The 21,122-nt window shown below is 40.5% G+C and overlaps 1 protein-coding gene across 1 annotated transcript; it reads left to right on the top strand.

Annotated features, from left to right (window-relative positions):
* Positions 1-411: 411 nt before the first annotated feature.
* Positions 412-20,505, top strand: DBX2 (developing brain homeobox 2). Its single transcript, XM_059473369.1, has 4 exons — positions 412-909; positions 12,801-12,896; positions 17,396-17,583; positions 19,921-20,505. The coding sequence occupies exons 1-4, from the start codon at positions 576-578 to the stop codon at positions 20,242-20,244; spliced, it is 942 nt and encodes a 313-aa protein (XP_059329352.1). The 5' UTR covers positions 412-575; the 3' UTR covers positions 20,245-20,505.
* Positions 20,506-21,122: the final 617 nt, after the last annotated feature.

Raw genomic sequence — 21,122 nt, 5'->3', positions numbered from 1 at the left:
AATCCAGCGTGCATGTTGTGTGCGGGTAACTAAAGGAAAAAAAAAAAGGCCAGATAAAAATGCCCAGAGGGAGTGAGCTAATGACTATCTTCCCATTACCTCATGGGATCATTAGGTCGACATGATCTCTCCGCGGCCAGCACCGGAGCCGCTTCCCCGCCGGGACGGAGGCCAGCGGCCTTTCCCTGCGCCGGCTGTCCCCCGCACAGGTGCACCCTCAGCGGGAGGCGCGACCCGCCGCCATGTCGGGGCGGGCACGGCGGGACGGCCACCTCGGCTGCCGCCCTGCCCCCTCCCCGGGGGGCTGCCGGGCAAGGCGGCATTGTTGGCCGCGTCCATCACTCCTCGTCCCCGGCTGACATAATGAATGCGCTTGGACACACCTTCCAGCCCGGCGGAGAGGCGCCGCGTCTTCACGGACAGCCTCACCGAGCCGTCCGCTCCGCTCCCCGCAGCCCTCGGGGAGGCCCCGCCAGCCCGCCCGGCCCCATAGCCCGGCGCCCCGTCCCAGCCCAGTGAGGGGCCGCGGCGGCCGGGCCGGGCTGGGCAGGGCGAGGAGGGTACAAAGTCTCGCTATGCTGCCCAGCGCCCTTTACTGGGACCTGGTGGGCTCCTCGGCTCTCCTCAACCTGCCGGCGGCGCCGGGCTTCGGCAACCTGGGCAAAAGTTTCCTCATCGAGAACTTGCTGCGGGCCGGGGCTCCGAGCCCTGCCCAGCTCCGTCCCCTCCCCGCCAACCCCGTGCCCCTCAAGCTGTGCCCCGCGGCGGAACAAATCAACCCCTCGGGGGGTCCCTTCCCGGCAAGATGGGCTTTCCAAGTGCTCAACCCCTCGGCGGCGGACGGCGGCCGCCCGCCAGCGCGGGCCGCGGCGGCGGAGAGAGGCGGCATCTTCCCGCCGGCAGCCACAGGTGAGCGCCGGCCCCTCCCGCGTCCTGCCGCCGGGAGACGGCACCGAGGGGCTCGCCGAGGGCTCGGCCCCGCGCTCCGCACGGCGGACACGGCGGCAGAAGAGGCGCGGCCGCTCCGAGGAGCCCGCAGGCGGCGGCGGGACGCCGGGCCCCGGTGGGGCCGTGCCGCCTGGGCGCGGCGGGGGCTGCGCCCGGGGCTCCGGCCGAGGGTCTCGCCGTGCCGCTGGCACCGGGACGCCGAGGAGCGGGTGGTGCGGGGCGCCGGGCGGTGGCTTCCGAGTGAGGACGGGCGGCGCACCTGTGGGTGCAGAGAGCGCGGCAGAGCCCCGCGATGGCCGCGCCGGGTGCTGTTAAACGCCCCTAATCGCAGTTCTTTCAGGTCTTGACGTCCCGCAGACTCCAGAGGTGGTAGAAGCTTCGCCGCCAACAGGCGCTCCGGGAAAGTCTGAAATTCCAAGTTTTGGGAGGAAGGAGAGCAGTCCTATCTCCTAAGTAGCGATAGCTCGGGAGGCAGCTGCTCGTTTCTCTACACGCCCTGCTTTGCGGGACAGCAAGGCGTGGAGGACCCGGCTCCTCCTGCCAAAAGGAGGATTAAGCCGCGTAGAACAGGCAGTTTTCTGGAAGTTTTGACAAAACCGGGGACGGGGGGAAAATAAAAAAGTTTTAGAGAGGTGTAAAGGTGCGTTATCACCCCGGTGTCACACTGAGAGCCAGCGCCCTGCCGGGCGGTGGGGAACAGCTCGCGGCCGCCGGGGGCCCGCAGGAATCCGTGCCATAGGATTGGAAACAAACAGGTTTCCAAAACCCATTCGGTTTCTTGAATATGTCGATTTTCGTATAGATACATTTTGTCTGGGCTCGAGCAACATACTTTAAGAAATGTATACTTATGTTAGTCATGGAACTGATTGTAGTAAATTCATTAAATTTGGTATTAGACTTGCTATCTATATAGTGTTTTGCTTTTCTGTTATAATGCATAAATTATTCCAATATTATGCGGTATTTTAAAAATTTTTATTTATAGTAGTACAGTTTTAAATGCGTTTAAAATGAAAATCAGACAAGCAGAACTGTATTTATTTATGTCTTTGAGATGTGAAACCAAAAGGCTTGCTTTGAAAACAGAAGAAATTGTTTTCTTTTCAAACATAATTTTATTTCAATTAGATTCTGCAAACTGTTCTTCAAATTCCAAAGTAGTATTTAATCCTTTAGCATTATCTACTTTAAAGGCAGGAAAGAGTCAAAGTGTACATTAAGGTTTCTGAATACTCCTGACCTCTCAGGTAAGTGGCACCTTAAGCATATCAGTTACTTAAACGTGTTTAACTAACTATAGGCTAGGCCAGGGAACAGGACAAGTATCATCTTCCTGCAATTCGATGAATATTATCCCTGCCTGCCCTTTGCCCTTACCCTGAAAAAAAGTTCTGGAGAAAATGCTGTATTTATTTGTGGAAAGAGAGAAGATAGCAGATGCCCCAGCACTCTTATTTGCTAGAGCAAAGGTATTTTGTTGGGTTTTATTTATTGTTGTTGTTTGTTTGACTGGGTTTTTGTTTGTTTTAAAAAGCTGTGGGTAAATTGCTGCAGAAGTTCCCGAATGCCAAATTTTGCAAATGTTTGTTTCCAGGATTATTTCTTCTTTTGATTGACCCATAGCAGTAGTTGTGATTTTAATATGTTAGGTCTGCCTAGCGATTTGGAGTCCAGTCCTATGCTTCTTCTGATTCCACAGCTCCCACAGGTCTTGGCAAAAGCACCAGGCTGTTAGATTTGAGCAGGGAAAAATACTGGTATTTCCTCATTCATCGTGCACCCAGAAGAAAATTCTCCTGTGACTATACACTTGTGACAGTGACTTTTATATTCTAACAGGGATCTGTTGATTCTGATCTCACTTGTACGTCTTAAAGTGATGAGGACTCTTAGTTGTCTCAACATTCATAAATTTGAGTTAGATTGGAACTGTCTTGCTGAGCCAGTTTGTGGTTTCTAAGGAGTCTCTTGTCTCTAGTGTAGGCGTGTACTGAGGAAACTGTTCAGACCAGACACTGCATTTGTGAGTAGGGCTGGGGTGGTCAGGCTGTGTGTAATGTTTCTTGTTTATACAGTGAGAGGGCAAAGGAGCATTTTGGCTGAACAAAAATTTTAGCCTCCAGGGACTAATGAAGATATTTTGACTAAGAATTTGTGCTAGGTAGGGTTTTTTAATTTACTGATTTTTTTTTTTTCAAGAATAAACTCATATTTGGAACCCCAAAATCACATGGCACTTTGGAAAATCTTTCTCGAAGTCTTTAAAAAGATGATTGAAAATGATAATGCAAGCTTTTTTTTTTTTTTTTTCAAAAAAATCTTTCTGAACTAACAAGTGCTTTATAGATCATGCAGGGACTAAAAGTTCCCTAATAAACTACCTTCGCATAAGCCAAGTTTCCTTTTATTTTTTAATTAAAAAAAAATGAAAGAAATTGAAAAAGTACCAGACTTTTTGGAAACAGTATATTACTCATGTTGTCCCAAATTCTGGTGAGGTCACCAGAAGTTCTCAAAAAGAAGGAAGTACAAAATCACACCAGAGACTTAACTGAATAAGCTGAACCTTTTAATATATATCCACAGTACCTACAAAGGGAAGACTTGAATAAACCACTCCATTTTAGGGTACCTTTTAACATAAAAGTGCTAACAAATGTAGATCCTCTATTCTTTCTGTAAATTGGAAAATGCTTATCCATGGTGGCAAAAGAGACCAGGTTGGCATTCTTGAGCTGGGCTATCTCATCATGGTAATTTCTCCTTTTGTAACTCCTCAGCAACTGAGTTGTATCAGCAAGTTTCCTTCCCATAATTTACAGGTTTCAAAGTATTAGTTGGACTATTTCAAGTCCTTATCTGCATGTGTATTTTACATACATCTCCTACAAAATTATTGTGAATAAAAAAGTGAACAAGAACTCAGGAAGAATCACACCCTAAATATTACATCATCTAATGAGCATAGTAGAAATAAATATATTTGCTGTCTGTGAAAGTTTAAATAGTCACTTTCCATCACTATATACATTTAAAAAAATTAAATGTAGTCATTGTAGGTGTTTGAAATTAGTTTGGTTTAATTTAAGAAGAACATGAGCAAAGAGCATGTTACATAAAACTTAGGAAAGAAAAGCAGAAGGGGCATTACTGCTGTATGGTAAACTCATGAGCCTTCTGCAGTGGTATACCAATTTATACTGGCTTGGAATTCCACAGGCTTTCTTGCACTTCTTCTGAAGCCCCTTTGCTCTGTGCTGTCCTCAATTTCCTCTTGTTAATCTGGGTTTCAGTCCCTTGACTCCCAGCCTATTGTTATATTCTGGATAAATAGAAGACTTGACAGTTTTCTTCAGTGTTTTCTGACACATAAAAATCAGATGTGAGGATGCTGAGATGCTGTGTCTTGTAGCACAGGTGCTGTAAAGAGGTCCACTTCAAATATTTCCTCATTACTTAGTTTCCAGATGTATTGGCTGGCACTAGAGCTGAGTGACCTCCTTGGGAAATGTGAAGTTACTCTGCTACCTGAAATAATTTTTCTAAATATCTCTGCTCTTCTTAAGTCATTTGTCCAGGAGGGGGTTGACAGGAAGTGCTGTACAGTGTGAATATGGTCATGTGGCAAGAATGTGGCTTTCTGCTTTAATTTTGGCATTTTTGTAGATGAACAGAGAAAGGAAATTGAAAACTGCAGCAAAACAAACAGTGAGATAATTCCGTTGTAAAACCTGCTGAGAAATTTATCTTAGGGGATTTTTGCCTAAAGCATCAGAATACAAGAGAGCAGAATGAAGGACAGCAAGCATAACAAAAAAGAAAACAGAAGAACCATATAGTAAATATAAATTGGACTTAGAGTAAGCATCCATAGATGTACTTTATACATATCCAGATACATTTGTGCTATCAATGTGTCTTTTCTTTCTGTAACATTTGGGTACTTTGCATTTTGATGCAGTTATCATCACATTGAGCCAGTGAGATAGGAGAGATTTCTATTGTGTAGAGGAGAAGCTGGAGCAAAACCAAATGAGGTGACTCACCTGAGGTAATACAGATAACTGGTAGCATTGCAAGGAAATTAAATCAAGTCTTCTGCAGGCTAAGCCTCTGGAAAATTATGTCGATTTTTGTCTTCTCAGGTGATGCCACCAATTCTATCCTGAATCAAACATATCTTATTTCCCATATTTAATAAAGTGTCCTGTGTTTCTTTATGACAACCAGGAGACAATTAAATTACTGAAATTTAAGTGACATTTTTTCTTTAATTTTGGACCTCTTCTTAGTGAATTAATGCTTATTAATTATTGATTCCAAGCCAACTGGCAGCCAGGGTGTGTCCTCAAACGACATGTAACACTAGCTTTCAGTAAAATAAAAGACAGGAAAAAGCCCAACGTTTTGTCTTGACTCATCTAACTCGGGCAACAAGTTGACTGACAAGTCTTAGAATTTTCTTGTTTAGTTGGTGTTTTCTGGAGATAGAAAGCTTCTTTAAGGTGGGGAGATCTATTTGGCATCCTTTCTTATTCCCTGATTACCAGGAGCACTGAGACACTGTAATTGTTTTGAAAGTTTGTCTTTGGAAGCAAAGAAGTTTTTGTAAGTATTAGAAATCACAGACTAGCACGTTTCCTGTTTCCAGTTAACTTTGTGAGCCATTTAATAGAATTGGTCTGGAATGCCCAGCATATTTTAAGAGTGGCTGCAAAATGGCTTTTAAAGGACAAACTGTTGTCCTCATTGTGAGGTTGCCAGAGCTAGCCTAGTGCCAGCTACTCTGCGACCCAGCCGCTAGTGTGGCAGGCTGTGCTGGGTGAGGAGTACGAGCCTTGGCTGGACACCGCTCCTTCCTTTGGCTGCTCTCGCCGTGCCGGCTCTCAGAAGGAAGAGGGTCCCGAGTTTGGTCCTTGGCAAGACTTAGGTACTACCAGAAGGTCTCAGAGCTGCACTAGGAAGACAAGTGGTGGAGTTTGTACAAAAGAAATTGACTGAGTTGAAACCATGGAATCAGTCATGCCTACAGTAACTGAATTAACTTCTGTGAAATGTATTTTGTACACCAGAATGAGCTGGTCTTCTGAAATCGTGTAGTATATTGCTCATGATTTTAGAAAACACATGACTGTGCTAAGGATTAATCTCATCAGGCAAACTTAAGTGCAGATTTCAGGTTTTATTGTACTGTGTCTTTATTATTTTCTGTTAAGAAATCCTCCTAAATTTTGGAAGGCAAGTTCTCTGCTTCCATTGCTCTCTGAAGGTGTTCTGCATTTCTTTTATAAAGCAGCTCTGCAAAATAATTGATGTTTTACATGGTAGTTTTGTGGTCAGTCATGACCCCACAGCAGAAAGGGGAGTTTGTTTTTTTTTTCCAATAGAAAACAACTGCAGGTATATAAAGCAGTAAGAGGCTGCTTCAAATGTCTTTTATGTAGACTCTGATATTTATAAAATTATACATCCAAATATTTTCAGTAACCTGGACTGTGTTTCTTTGAGGCGAGTTGTCGCTTTGGAGAAGTGGCCTTTGCTTTGTACTGAAAAGCTTACGAAATTTTTTCATGAGAGGCTGCTTTTGTCTGCAGTTGTAGCACATAATTCTCTTGAGGTATTCTGAATGTGTGGTGAGAATGTTACCTCCTTGTGACTATGTGAATATCTCAAGTTTCAACTTGAAAAAGTATTTCCTTGTACAAATGTAAAAATACTAAACCCCTTATGTTAAAAAAAGAAGAAAGAATTTGCCATGTGTTATTTTTTATTCTAACACTGTTTGTATTATCTTGGGACTTTTGTCTGTTTGGAGCTAGCAATACTGCAACAAGTAAAGACTGCTCCAGGTAAAAAAAGTTGGCTAATCAGTGCATACCACAGGAGTAAATGGTGCATTTTGGCCTCTTGTACAATTTTGAATTAGTGCTGCAACAATGAAAAACCAGTGAAATACTGACTTGCAGCAGCTGACCTTAATTTTGCCATGCTTGTTGAGGAAATGATTTCTAAACAAATTGTAATATGTTGAAAATCAAAGAAAATAACTAATGACTTTCTAGCTGAATTTTTTATATTTTTTAGTCTTTATGGCTGTACAGATGATAATATTCTTTTGATGTTACCTGTGAGGGACAAGAAGAATGTCATGGCAATTCAGCTGTTTAATAAAAAGTAGGTGTCTTGTCTAAGCTGTAGTCAATAGAGAGAGATGCCTCCAGAGACACCTTCTGTGTCTGTTTTAAGGTGATGAATTGTTATGTAGAGCTTCTTGTAACAGAGAGCTTCACTTCTCTCTTCTCATTGTCTGAACAGGAGGCCCAGACAAGGAACTTGGGCAAGACACTGAACTTTTAGACAGAGAACTGACAGTGATGCCTGTTTTGAAAAGAACTGGAAGTCATAAAGTGCTGAGGCACACTAGTACATGGGCATCCTGAGGAAGGACAAAGCCAGAAAAGAATTGTAAATCCAAAGGTGGATTCCCATCTTCTCAATAGCGAGGCTGTGTAGGAGGCATGGAGAGGGTAAAAGCCACTTTTACTCCTGACATCAGGGTACCCATGGAGTCTTTGGCAAACATTGAAGAGTTTGGTTGTTGCTTTGGGTTGTACAGGTGAGATCTGACCATGTATTGTCACCAGCCTCAGGCTGGCGTATTTCCTCAGGTGGTGAAAGTACTGTACAACAAATTACTACATAATAGTTAGGCATGTGAATGATGCCTCTGAAAACTGACAGTGATTAGTGTGGTTTCAGATAATCTGCACTGTGATGCTCTTGGCCATTACCTTGCTGTAGATGCAAGTGATGATTATGCTGTTAGCACATTTCAAGCCCATTTTGGGGGCTGCTCTGCCAATTTTTGAAAGCCCCACCATGACCCAGCATAAAAATGTAAGCCCACTCCTTGCATCCATGTTTTGTGTAGGAATTAAAAAAATATATATATTTAGAACTTTAAAACTCTTTCTCTGAATGTTTGGCAGTTTTTAAAAACTGATCTGTGGATGCTACTCTGCTTTACCCGTTTGGCTTGACTTCCTTTGAACATTCATGTGGTTGTGTTTTACAGGAATAAATAGAAAGCAAATGGACTCATTGGGAGTGCAGGAAAGCCAGTTCTGCATGGTTCTTCACCACAGGCTCTTGCAGGAAGTTTTTCCACTTCCATGGGATGGCAGTTGCTTTTGCGTGGGATATGGCAGTGGCTGCTGCTTTGTTCTTGCAGTTGGAGGCTCCTCTTCAGCTGATTGAAATGCTTTGGGGCTGCACAACTGCTGCTGGAACGTTGCACTCTAAAGACAGTAACTGCTAGGGAAAGAGCAATGACTCATCATGAGGTCCAGGGTTTGTGGTTTGGGAGCAGAAATGCAGCTCAGCTGGATCACTAAGCTGGCAGAGCTACTGCTGGACTGTTTTCAGGGAACCCTTCATGACATGACACTTCCCTGCAGCTTTGCAAAAGCCTACTTTAAATATTGCCAAGAATGGATGTAAGTAGGAAATTCCAGTTGTGCCCATAACCATCCAAAGTTCTCAGATGATATAGCTTTACTGATAATACATTTAAGTTTCCTGCAAGGGCTGAAACCTAGGCATCATGGTGGAAAGCAGTTCACGTGGACTTAGCATGTTTGGAGAATTGAAGTGTTCACGCAGCTTGAGGTTTCTCGGCTTCTGTTGTTAGTTTTGTTAGCTGGCTCTAGGCAGTTTTCTGAATAATCTTTTGGAGGTGTTCCAGCTCTCTTCACAGGCTGATACCACATTTTTATCAGTTATCTTTAAAACCCCCCACAGATTAGCAGCATGTGCAGTGAAGGAGCCTGTATGGATAATACCAGAAGTTTACCATCAGTTTCACTGTCCCTTAATAGCCATTTTTCCTTCACCCCTTCCCACTTTCCTGATGGCTGTTAGCCTACACTCTTTGCTGAGTTATTTCACAACAGTAGAATTAGAAAGAGTAAACAGTTTCCTTAATATTAAGCCATTTTCAAAGTTGCATAACTGAGCTGGACTGTATTTAGGAGCCTTACTCTCAAATGATGGATAGTTGGAAGGAAAACTTCTGATCCCATTATCAGTATGACTTTTCTAATGGAAGGGCTTTTGAATTTATAATATTTTCAGACCAGACTGTGTCTTTTAAAATATTAGTATCTGAAATGCTTTCTGAGTTTTAGCACTAGATAAGCTTGAGTCCATTTACATGTTTAGTATTATTTTATTTCCTGTAAAATTATTTCTGTTCACTGCAATAAATGTAGTGAACACTATTACTAGAATTTGTATACAGCACCAGTGTCAAAAGTATTTGTTTTATGAAAAACCCCCATAACCTAGGTATTTAATACTTTTGTATATATGATCCAATATATTTTCTTTTAAGGCATATAGTACAGTTTTTGGAGTGCCAAAAGGCACTTACACTTTGATACTTTTCATGCATGTGTGAAGCTAAACCTGTAAAGACTGAGTTTTGTGAAACAATTCCACACAGTCTTGGTTTTATAAAATGAAGATATAAAGCAGAAAAAGGCTTAATTGTCCTGAATACAAATTATTAGGATTTTGCCCCTGCTTTAAGTTCCTGTATATCTCTGGGAGCAACAGCTGCCTTTTGGTTACTGTGTACCTCATTCTGGCCAAAAAATGGCATAATTAATATTCTGACATCTCAGCAATTTTCAGTCTTATGTGAACAGCAAAGAACATTTGCTTTAGGTCTCTTGCTCAACAGATATTGATAGAGTTGCTATGATGTATGTGAAAAGAAAACAATGGGTAGTGCTTCCTCTATATTGTTCTCAAAACTGTATTATGCCATTTCTTCAGGTACAATTTCAGCATAATTCTAGGCAATTTTAATTCTGTTAATGGAGTTTCTTACAGTGGTAGTGGAATGGTAGTGGAAGCCATTTAATGTGATGAACTGTGTTGTTTTTATTGAAGATAAAAAAATATAAGTGCATATATTTATATATACTTGTATAAAATATAAGGATATGTTGAAGCATTAACATTTTTCTGCCTGTAGAACTCCCAAGACAGGGTTGAGTATCCCTGTATTATGTCACATTGTTTTTACTGATGTAACTCTGCAGAACTGCTGCACATTGGTTTGAGTGCAACAGCTTCAGTAGATGAAGGGGTGTAGTTTCATGTATGTAATGTAGAATTCACCTGTGCATCAGTATAGCTGCAGCACATTAAAAAAGGTTACAAACTGGACATACGTGTTGGCTATAGGCATAGAGAGACATCATGGCATTGTTTTTTACTCAGGATCTAGACTAAATATTGAGAATTGAGCTCAGGAACCTCTTTGTTCAAAGTAGGATTTGAGGATTTCACCTGCATCTTACTTCTTAAGCAAATATTCTGCTTCATAGAGATACGTGCCCTGCAGGCAAAAAAAGCAGCAGTTGGTTGAAAGAATTAAGTAAAATGCCCAGGTAAGCCAGACTCCTGATTTCCATCAACTTGAGCAGAATTAGGATCAAGATCTCTTCTGTTTGCATCATGGTACTGTGCTACTGTATTAAATCATTGTCAGCAACTTCCATGGAAATATATTGCTTGTTTGGAGTTTACTTAAGCAAAGAATTTGCTTAAGTTTTTGCTGTGATCCATCTTCAGACCTTTATGCTTGCAGCTTACTTGTTGAGAGATGTAGTGAGTGGAGGAAACTGTCCTTTCCTATTCCTGTCATTACTTGCAGGAACATGCTCTCTATCTGAGTCAGTAGCTTGTTCAATTCTGATTTATCCAGGTGTCTTCTGCTTTTCTCACATGCCATTATGAACCCCACATTATAAAAACAGAGCAAGGAACTGGACAGAGTTAAGATACTACAAGAGGGAATATCAAGGACAGGATAACATGTCTGATAAAAATTCCGTGGCATGAATAAGGTGCTGGAGCAATGATTGGAGGGAATAGGACATTATGGCAGCCAAGGAATATCCAAGGCATTTAAGAAGAAAGCAAAGGAATGGAGTGTGCCGTCTTCTGTATTCTAAGTTGTATTTTCAGAGGTGGAGAGTTTTACTTGGCTGTAAGGGAAATGTGATAAAAGCACAAGGAATGAGTCTACCAAGGAAGGGAGGAAAAGCTCCTTCACCTGAGAGTCTGGGAATTTCAGAGGATAAAATATACTGTCAATGACAAGCTCTAATGTCCAGGAGGTTGGCCGATATTCATCTTCTACAGCTCCTGTGCTTTTTGTGTCACTCAGATTCTTTCCAGCTTACACACTTCACCAGTTGCATTGAAACCCTTTGGATACATGGGATAGGTAGGATTTGGCTGCACGTTCTTGATGATTTTAAATTTCTAAGGACGTGTTCCACATTTGGTGGTCTTGTGTGGAAAAGAACCTTTAGAATGCTAATGCCTGGCATAAATCATTCTTTTTTGTAAATGTTTTGCAAGTATATGCCTCAAAACCAGGCAGTTAATTTGTATTTCATTAGAAACAGCAAAATTTCAATAGAAAGCTGTACTACTAAAATGCTTATCAGCCAGCAATTGCAAGTTAATACTTTAAAAAATGTTTAGAGTTAGACTTCTATAGCAATAATTTTTTTACTCTGGGATAGCAGCAAATTTAAGGGTCAGGAAACTTATTTTGAGGTCCTAATACATACTTGGAAAATTAATTTTGAATTATCTTTATTTTTAATTGCACTTGAAAAACTTTTAAAAACTAGCAGCATGGCTTAGCTACATTTATCTCTTTATCTTTCTTTTTGATTGTTGATTTCTTTTATTTTTTTGTACCCAAGTCTGCAGTTACTTTTTTTTATTTTAGTTTTTTTTTCTGGAGATTTGGACAACTACAGTACGGGCTCTAGAGCCACTTATTTTGTGCCGAAACCAATGTGTCACATCTAGTGACATAGATGTTTTGATGCTGATCACATTTTACAAGTGTTCAGTTCTAGCAATGATGTATCTTTTTCAAAACAAAAAAATATCCCAGGTTTCATAGTTGACTAGAACAAGCAGAAATTGATAGGTAATTATGATTAATGGAAAATCCCATGAGCAAGCCTTATAGAAAAAATTAAGGGATAAATAGATAATGAAGAGCTTTCCATGATTTGGAAGTTCTTTTTAGATATGAGAGACTGCAGTTAAAAAAAATCTGTAAAAAATTTACCAAATATTACCTAATACTGTGAGTTGACTTTGCAGATTTTTTTTGTTGTATCAAGCAGAGCCTTCAGCAAGTGGTTTATTTAAATTTAGAGCACTTGCCCAGCAAGACTAAGTTGACAGTCAGAGAAACAGAATCAGGCCCTGTAGTACGTGCCTGTAGAGCTCAGCTGTTTCATCTCATGGCATTTTATAAATTTTCTTCCTAAAGGTTTCTTGTTGAGGACCTTATTGGTTTGAGTGCTGTTAACAGCATTGGAGTTCCAGCTGATTTTTTTTTTGTAAGATGACATGCTTGCTAGAGTTATTTTACATAACTTTCAGATTCATTATACTCATTATTTCAGCAACATATTATTGAAACAATATGTTTTATACCAATATTTAGAAAAACTCCCATAATTGCAGCAATTACAGAAGGAAATTTCTAGTCTGTAGAGCTTCATTCTTATAAATATAGGAACAGTTTTGCATATTATAGCTAAGCTACGCATGTAAAATAACCTTGCTAAATTAAAGAGCAATTACTTGGTTTATCATTGTTTGCCTTAAAAATATCACCATGTTGAAAAAAGGAAAAAGAACTTGTGGGGCAGGACTTTACACACTGACTTTTTGGAGGACTGTTGTTATGAATATCACCTAAGCTCAATGGATAACCAATTAGATCTATGCTTTCTTTGCAGCTCTTTCCAAACACTTTTTTCTCCGAGCCCCACCATTCTACTCAGCATGCTGCGGTGGGTCCTGTCAGCACCCTGCATCCCCCACTGCTTTTCCAAGTAAGTTTTTATGCTTCATCAGTAATGCTTGAGTTATTCTGTAAACCAAAGCAGCAGGATTTAATGTGTTCTGGAAAACTAATTGGTGATGCAATGGCAGCAGCTAATTCCTTAGTAAAATCACAGCAATCCTATTCAGAGGGTTTCCAAAGATTTATCAAACTTAAGTACACTGAGCAATTGTGAGAGGTTTCTAATGGCATTGAGACACCCAGACAGGGCTAACCTAGGAAAGTGCCTTGTTTTCAGTTTGCTGGAAACAATTCTTTAAAATCAGTAACTCTTTTAAAAATCAGTGTCAATAAACATTTGCAAATAAGAAAAGAGCTGGAGGATTGTAAAATGCGTGCTGCATTTTAATGTTTGTTAGGGGTGTAGATTATGATTCAGGAAGCTTTAGCATTATTTAAATACAACAATCATTCTTTTTGTAGTAGTCAAATGTGTGCACATGTTTAATTTTGTTTCTCTTTTTAATTATAATGTAAAAAATTGAAGAAGTATGTTAAAGAGAATTTTGACAAGTGTTCACTATCCATTCAGGATTAAGAATCTATTTAATCCAAAACTAAATTTAACCTTGATTGGGAAGATGGCAAGCCAAAGTTGTAAGAATGGACAGTCATGATTTTGTGCTTATGGCTCAGGAATGAAAACAGAAGGGGCGTTCCCTCTTTCTTCAAAACAGAAAGAAAAGCAAAAATTTCTTGTCAAATCCAAATGAAAAGTAGAACTTATACGTGCTCTGGCATATACTTTTTTATCACAGTTGCATTCAAACCATTCCTGACTAAAGTGCATGCTTTTTATGAATGTTTCAGGAGGGCAGTTGCTAAGTTGAATGATTCTTGACAAGTGAGGCAGCAAATGCTGGCAGTTTAATGAGCTGCAAGTTTCTGAGCACCTCTTTAGGGGGCTGACACTTTCCCACAGAGCGTTTTACATGGCCTCGGCTCTCCCACAATGGCTGACAGCACCATGACCAATCACCACTTTCACTTTACTCATCCACACGCGACCTCACCACAATTTTTCACTGTGCAGATGAACTTTAGGAACCATTTCACATTGAAAAGGCCTGGGCAAGGGTCAGTTGCCCTTTTGTATGGCCATAAAGCAATACTCTATGTGCCAGTCTTTTCTCCTGTCTCACATTCCAAGAGATTTTCTGGACACCATTTAAAGCACTTGACTGAAAAATAAAGCAGTGAATGAAACTGACTTTTATAGACTCATTCTAGCTCATCTTCCCATATAACCCTGTCTACCTGAAAAGGGATTTAGTGGATGAGCTGAGTGTATACAGGGACTTGCTGAATACATAGGCCCATTATCAACTGTGGGGATTGTTTATTAACCAGGACTGATACACTACTATTTTGGAAGTGACCTATTAATTGTCCATTTAACTAGAATGTATTGAATTCTAATGAAAAAATGGAAACCATGACTAAAGCTTTTACTTGCTCCTTCAAGGTGGTCTCTGCCATGAAGGCAAATGAAAATTGTTCCACAGATTAAGGGGACATTTATCACTATATATTAGGATACAAAGGAAAGCCTTAACAAAAATCAAATCAGTAACATAGGAAATAGTTGGTCACATTTATGTGAGCAGAACACTGAACCTGCTGCATGTTCAGAGATGAACTGCAAACTAACATATTTAATTTTGCTGGAATTGTTGAAATGTATAAATGACTGCCTATCCTGCTGCACTGAAAAGGTCTATAATCCACAAACTGAAATTCAGTTTTTGTTTAACAGTTGGAGTGCATTTTAGAATATGGCTTATTTTAAAAAAAGTTCTCTAGGCTACTCACTTGGTGGTAGGTTTCAGATATTTTGCTCCATAGACTGTTTGTTAATGCTTCTGATCATTCTGCTCATCGTTAAATTTTGTTCAGTTAATCTTTTAAAATCCATCACATATTGTGCCTTAGAGTGTAAAGATGCCTCACTATTAGTCTAATATAGGTGTTAAGCTGGACCCTACATACTGCCTGAACTGGAATTAATTGGTGCCTTGAGGCTCCAGCAGGAGGTTGTTTCCTTGCTGATTGACTGTTAACAACCAGCCAGGCAAGACAAATTTTAAGGGGTCACATAATTTGGCGTCCTCTGTCCTTGGCTGACAACTCCATTGTGGAGCAGAGGCCGGGAGGTGAGGACCAGCCCTGTTACGCCTCTTCCCTTGCTGGTGTCTCTCATCCCACCGTGGGGAGGAGAGAAGATACCAGTTCTGCTGCTGGCTCAGACTGTACCTTCCACTAAACCTGAGAATGCTGACAATTCAGCAGAAACTACTCAGAGGCTACCTGGAAAAAAGTATCTAAATTCATGAAGTTTGAGAAGAAAGAGAAAACATGCATGAGGAGGGAAGGCTCCCAGCTTGCTCCCAGTTTTGTAGGTGTGATTGGAGCATGCAGTGGGGGTTATGAACAGGCTCTGAAGTCCCCAGAGAAATATCAGCCTGGCTTGCCCTTCCATTGTGGTATTTTTACTTTTGTTCTGCAGATGGTTTATTGTGATTTGGATAAAGTCTGATTGTGTATCACAGTGTAATAAATATCAGGACATTAACCAGTAGGTTATGATTTTTGTATGTGGTCTTAGATATAATTTTGAAAATTGAAGTACATATGTATAAATTAAGGATTATTTATACTGTAACATTGCAAATCATAATAATTATTTTTTACCACGTGCTGTTATGAGTGCCAGATAAAAACATCTTGATTTCTTGACGTAAAAAGTGCAAGAAAAGAATTGACAGAATGCAATGGGCTCTAAATCAGTAATGTTTCACAGGGGTAGTTTTATTTTAGGGAATCCTAAAATCTGACCCTAGTCAATCAGAGTTGGAAGCAGGATGTAGGAGCAGTGTAAGTTATATCAATATCATGTGTTACTAGTAACACATAGCTACAAAAGTATTTAGTCAACTTTGCAAGACATAGAGATATACACTTCAGTTTCTCATCATTATATTACAATACCCTCAATATATGTGTCTTTGTTTTTCTGTGGGTGTTTAAAGATACATATACCCATGTGTATGTATGTATAATATACTGGGGTTGAAATGTGGTGTAGCCCCAAGGACAGTTTGTGGAAGCTGCATCTGGATTTCATTAGTATTTTCAAGAGCACTATATCAATTGAAAAAATGTATGTAATTTCCCTCCCACCCCGTTACAGCTGACTAGAATAGATAGACTTCTACACAACAAAAAAAAAGTTTAGTATTTTAGAAAATCTGATTTTCAGGGAGGATTTGCTTTTGGCTTTGATATGAAAATGGTCGTATCCTTTGTAGGAATTGAGCAGCAGCACACCTTTGCTGCTGCTGTAACTATAAGCTGGGAGGGCAGTGTAGGCCCCTGGACTTGAGAAGGTGGTGGGCAGCAGGAGGGCAGCTTGCATCTGAATTGCCACTCCTACAGCAAGATTGTAGGTGCCAGTGGCTGTACAGCCATGGCATGGGTTTCTGAGCCAAAGTGCTGCTGTTTCGTGGCTTGTTTGCATCTCCCTAATTATCACATGCCCTGCTTGATGATGGGCCCTATTCAACTGATCCCTGCTCCTGCTTCCTGAGTATTCCAGGAAGCTGGGTGCATATAAAGCATCACCAAGGACTGCTTCTCATACACCATATCTTTCTAGGGGAGAGGGAGCATGGGAAAGCACTATGGCTTTAGGTTTTATTGGGTGTGAGGAACACGAGAGATTTATCTTGGGGTTTCTGTGCTCTTTGTGTAAACAGTTCTGCTGCTTCACTGCAGCTCTGTCCCCCAGCTTTGAGGCTGTTTTCCAGGGTAGGGCTCCCTCTAGGCGTGCATTTAGGGGATGTGATTCGATACACTGAAAGCTGCTCTCCCAGGACTTGCTATGAGATGTCAAAGGATTAGAAACCAGGCTGAAAGAAGTAAGTCCAAGTACTCTCCAAATCCTCTAATATAAAAATTGCTGTGGTTTCCAGAATAACTAAGTGAATGACCAGGGATTTTCTGAGAAATAGATCACTCTGAAACTCTTTCATTAGTTAAAAAAAAAAATAGAGGAAAGCCTACTTTGTTTCTTTGAATCACTATTACAGACCACTTTTATCTCATTTTACATTCCACACAAGGAGTAAATGAACTCATAGGAAAACTTGTTGCAGCTTACTCAGTGGTGATGACAGGCAAAGAAAAGTGAAGTTTCCCCCTGACTATATTTGAATTTTGCAGTAGCATGGGCTCTGTCCTAATATTCCTCTATGAACTTATCTGATTTTCTTTGTACCATGTCAGGGGGAGACTCTTGACTACTGACAACACCTCTATATCCAAGTGAGGATTTAATCCTTACTGAACATGACTGAAGCATTACAACACACTTATAACACCAACAAATCAAAAGTGGGACAGGAGTCTGCAACCATTATAATGAACAGCACTTAATAGTTCTCTGATATATGCTAGATGTTTTGGAAAATTCTCATCTATTTCCAACAGGGGAGGAAAGTGTGCTGCCTCTTCTGACCCAGGAGTCTAACTCCAAATCCCGGAGAGGCATATTAAGAAGAGCTGTCTTTTCTGAAGACCAGAGGAAAGCTTTGGAGAAAATGTTCCAAAAGCAGAAGTATATTAGTAAAACAGACAGGAAGAAACTGGCCCTTAACCTGGGTCTAAAGGAGTCTCAGGTAAGAAATGTACTTTTGGGGAGAAATCTTTAAAATGGCTTTGAAGGAGGAAAGTTGAACAGTGCAGGGGCAGCCCTGAGCTCTTTTACCTGCAAAGACCTCAGTAAACCAATGGCAGTTAAAACTAGGGAATACTTGAACAGTTTCCTGGTTTATTTTCTGTTTGTGTACATTCAAAACTTGATGGCTTCATTTTCATACAAAGAAACATGACCTCTGTGTTTCATTTCCAACTCCCTTTTTTTTGCTGTCTGATAGAGCTCCCTTGGAAGCTTTGGGGTAGGGAACTATGCTCCATCCCTCTGCTCTAAAGGCAAAAACATGAGTGCATAGATCATTCCTTCATTCCACCCTTTGCACTCACAGATGAACAACTAGGGACAATGCAGTCAACAGCACTTCCTCTGGAACGGTTCTGCAGCAGACAGGCAACCATCCCTATGGAATGACACTTGACTGCACAAAGAAAGATATTTTTAGAGCTGAGAGATACCATAAGAAATAAAGCTTTGCAGGGTGACCTGCTAAAACACTCCCACTTTCCTTGCCAATTCCCATTTCATGGGATTTTTTGCATGAGTCTGAGTTGGTCTGCTGCAGGATTTTAGAGTTTAGCTGAGGGTCCAATGCCTCCAGTTAGTTGTTGTGCCTGAACAGCTACATTAATAGTGGTGCTGAGCAGCAGTGGCACAATTGGGAATCTTTGGGCCCTCGCCTGTCTGCAGATAAAAACATAGGAAAAATGCCTGGCTTGAGGAGCACAAAATCTGAAAGAAGCTGGGGGGAAAAAGTTTGTGAGGGCATGTAACAGCAGAAAATTAACATGGTAGTTGCTGACAGATAGGATTCTGAAGGTGCTGGAGTAGATGCAGCCCTCAAGATTGCAGCTGATATACTGAGAGATGACAGTACAATTTTGTTTCTTTGAATGCAGTAGGATTGAAAGTGCTTAAGATACATGTGCAGAAGCTATCTTGGGGACAGAAAAGCCTGAGAGTGGTGATGAGAGCTCTTGTCATCTCTGTCTTGGAGATTTTCAGAACTTGAAAAGGCTCTCAACAGTTTGATCTAACTTTGCAGTTGGCTCTAGTTTGCACAGGAGGTTGGATCTGGTGGTCTGTGCTGGTTCCTTACAACCTGATGACTCTGACACTGTTGCAAGCACTGCAACAATAAACACAAAAGCGGAGTGTTGTGTTTCTCGGTGTGATGTACAGAACTGTAATCTCTGCAGTAAAACTATTGCAATCGAAATGTGCAATTGCACTCACCAGTGTGCTGCCTAAAGTATTTCCCAAAATGTAGTCAAATTCCTAGTATTACAGTTATTTCCTTGAGATTACTTTCTGTGCTCATGTTATTCAAGAGCTTGGGTGTGTAAAAAATAATGTAATGATACATAGATAAGAATATAATTTTGTGCTAGTGACAGACCAGATGATATTAGTTTCTTTTTTTATACCCCCCATGAAAGGAAGAGAAGTTGCTGTGAAGGTTACTTCTTCAATTTTCTGATCAGTTGTGCTGGAGGAACAGTACCTGTCATCTAAGACAATGATTCTCATACCTTTGTCTTCATATCAAGTATCTGAATACTAGACCTAAATGCAAATGTTTAAGGGAAAAGAGAACCTAATCTGAATAATTTGATTGATCACCCTTACCTTTCTTCTCTTCATGTAAAACTAGTTCCTGGTTATATTCTCCCCCAAGCTTTCCCCAGCATTTCATAAATGCCTTTGAATGCTTGTGTTAAGAATTGCAACTCGAAGTTTTTGAAAAGTTGATTTTATCTCAAAATCACATGGGTTCTAGGCAACTCCTGGAAAACTGTAGTCAGGCAGACAAAATGTCTCTGAATCGTCAATCCTGTTTCCTATGTCACAACACACTTTTCTGTATGGCCAAGCTGATTTTAGCTATGTTTGTGAAGGGGACAGTCATGCTTCTTACAGCCTCTGCTTAATAGAGGCCCTCACACCACTAGTCATATCACTTAGTTCTTAATGATGATACTAATTTTCTCTGGGAATTCTCTTCTGTCAAGAAGGATGTTGTTTGTAGGAAACTCTTCTATCCCTAGCTATTGAGCTGTCCATTTTCCTCTCTAAGCTAAGTAATCTGTTGTAGGTGGTGAAAGTCAAGGCGAATATTTGTTCCAGGTGTAGTAAATAGTGATGGGAAAATCCTCAGATAATGTCAGTCAGCTGGCTTCACTGGTTCTCTACTGTGATAACAAATAATGAAACTAAGAGCATGGAAAGGAATAAACCACTTGTTAGGGCAAAGTTATTTAAAGCAAAGAATAATAATAAACTCTCGTTAATTTGCAAACAGGTGAAAATCTGGTTTCAGAATCGAAGGATGAAATGGCGAAACTCCAAAGAAAAAGAAGTGCTTTCTAACAGGTGCCTCCAAGAAGAAGGTCTTCAGGAGAACTACCTCTCACGATCCACCATGAATTTTACCTCTCCATGCCCATCTGTGTGGGAAATGTCAGAAGAGCAGGCAAGTCCAAGGTGGAGGGAGAATTCTCCAGGAAATTCTGAAAGACTGACTACTACACAACCACCTCCAAGAGCAAATTCATTGCAGAGCCCACTCTATTTGTATCCTGACCAAGACACTGCAAACAAGGCATCATCAAGTGTAAGAGAGTAGGGGCTGTTTGTAAATGGAGTGGGAGAGTTCAGGCTTCAAATGAGCAGTCTTTTAAGATTAACAATATTTGAACATTGTAAAGCTAACTAGTTTATGCTCCAAAAATATGCTAAGGTCTAACACCATTAAAATTACAAACAACTAATGACTAAAGAAGTATTCTTCAATATTCAGTTTTTTCTTGTGTCTTTTCCACTCTTATACTGACCTTAAAAGTAAAATAGGAACTGATGGTAAGTAAAATGAAGTGAAGAACATGAATCTGAATTTGTGCTCTGATTTATACATCTGCATTGTATGTGATGCTAGTTAAAAATACCCTAATAGAGAATCACTTTTATCTCTCATTGTAGTCAGACCAATTAATTTCTTCTGTGCATGAGATAAAAAGAACTCTTCTGTCAAGACAGTAAGTGGTTTTGGGTTCTTTTAGAAATTCATGAAATAACACAATAGATTCATATTGACAAATACTAGCATTTTGGTGTGTTTTCTCCGTCTGTCTTCACCTATGTCAGTATTCAATTAGCTTTAAAGTGTCACAGGTGAACCGATAACCTCGGTAAAGTTATGCAATATTAAAAGGCAGCCAACCTAAAATGTTACATGTTTAAGTAACTCTGATGAGTGTGTGTACTGGAAAGTGCAGTTCACTGGCTTCTGTCTTTCTGTCCATGCATGAATCTACTAGCATTCTTAACTTTGAATTGCGGTGTCTTTTTTTTTGGCTGTTGGTAGAATCTTTTGTATTTCAAAACTGCAATGACAGTGTGCAGAATTGTAGCCAAAAATGCACTAAACAACACACCCATAACTGGAAAAATTGCTACTACAGCCAGTTCAGAAAATTACTTATGGAGATGATGTACCAATAGTAG

The sequence above is a fragment of the Ammospiza nelsoni genome, chromosome 5 (assembly GCF_027579445.1).
Source record: "Ammospiza nelsoni isolate bAmmNel1 chromosome 5, bAmmNel1.pri, whole genome shotgun sequence".
Taxonomy (NCBI): Eukaryota; Metazoa; Chordata; class Aves; order Passeriformes; family Passerellidae; genus Ammospiza; species Ammospiza nelsoni.
This window is presented reverse-complemented; position numbering and strand designations above follow the sequence as displayed.

Excerpts from the sequence above, each read along its gene's own strand:
- DBX2 (XM_059473369.1), top strand. The coding sequence starts at position 576 with ATGCTGCCCAGCGCCCTTTACTGGGACCTGGTGGGCTCCTCGGCTCTC. Across the intron at positions 910-12,800 it reads CTTCCCGCCGGCAGCCACAG|CTCTTTCCAAACACTTTTTT; the intron begins GTGAGCGCCGGC and ends CTTTCTTTGCAG. Across the intron at positions 12,897-17,395 it reads ATCCCCCACTGCTTTTCCAA|GGGAGGAAAGTGTGCTGCCT; the intron begins GTAAGTTTTTAT and ends TATTTCCAACAG.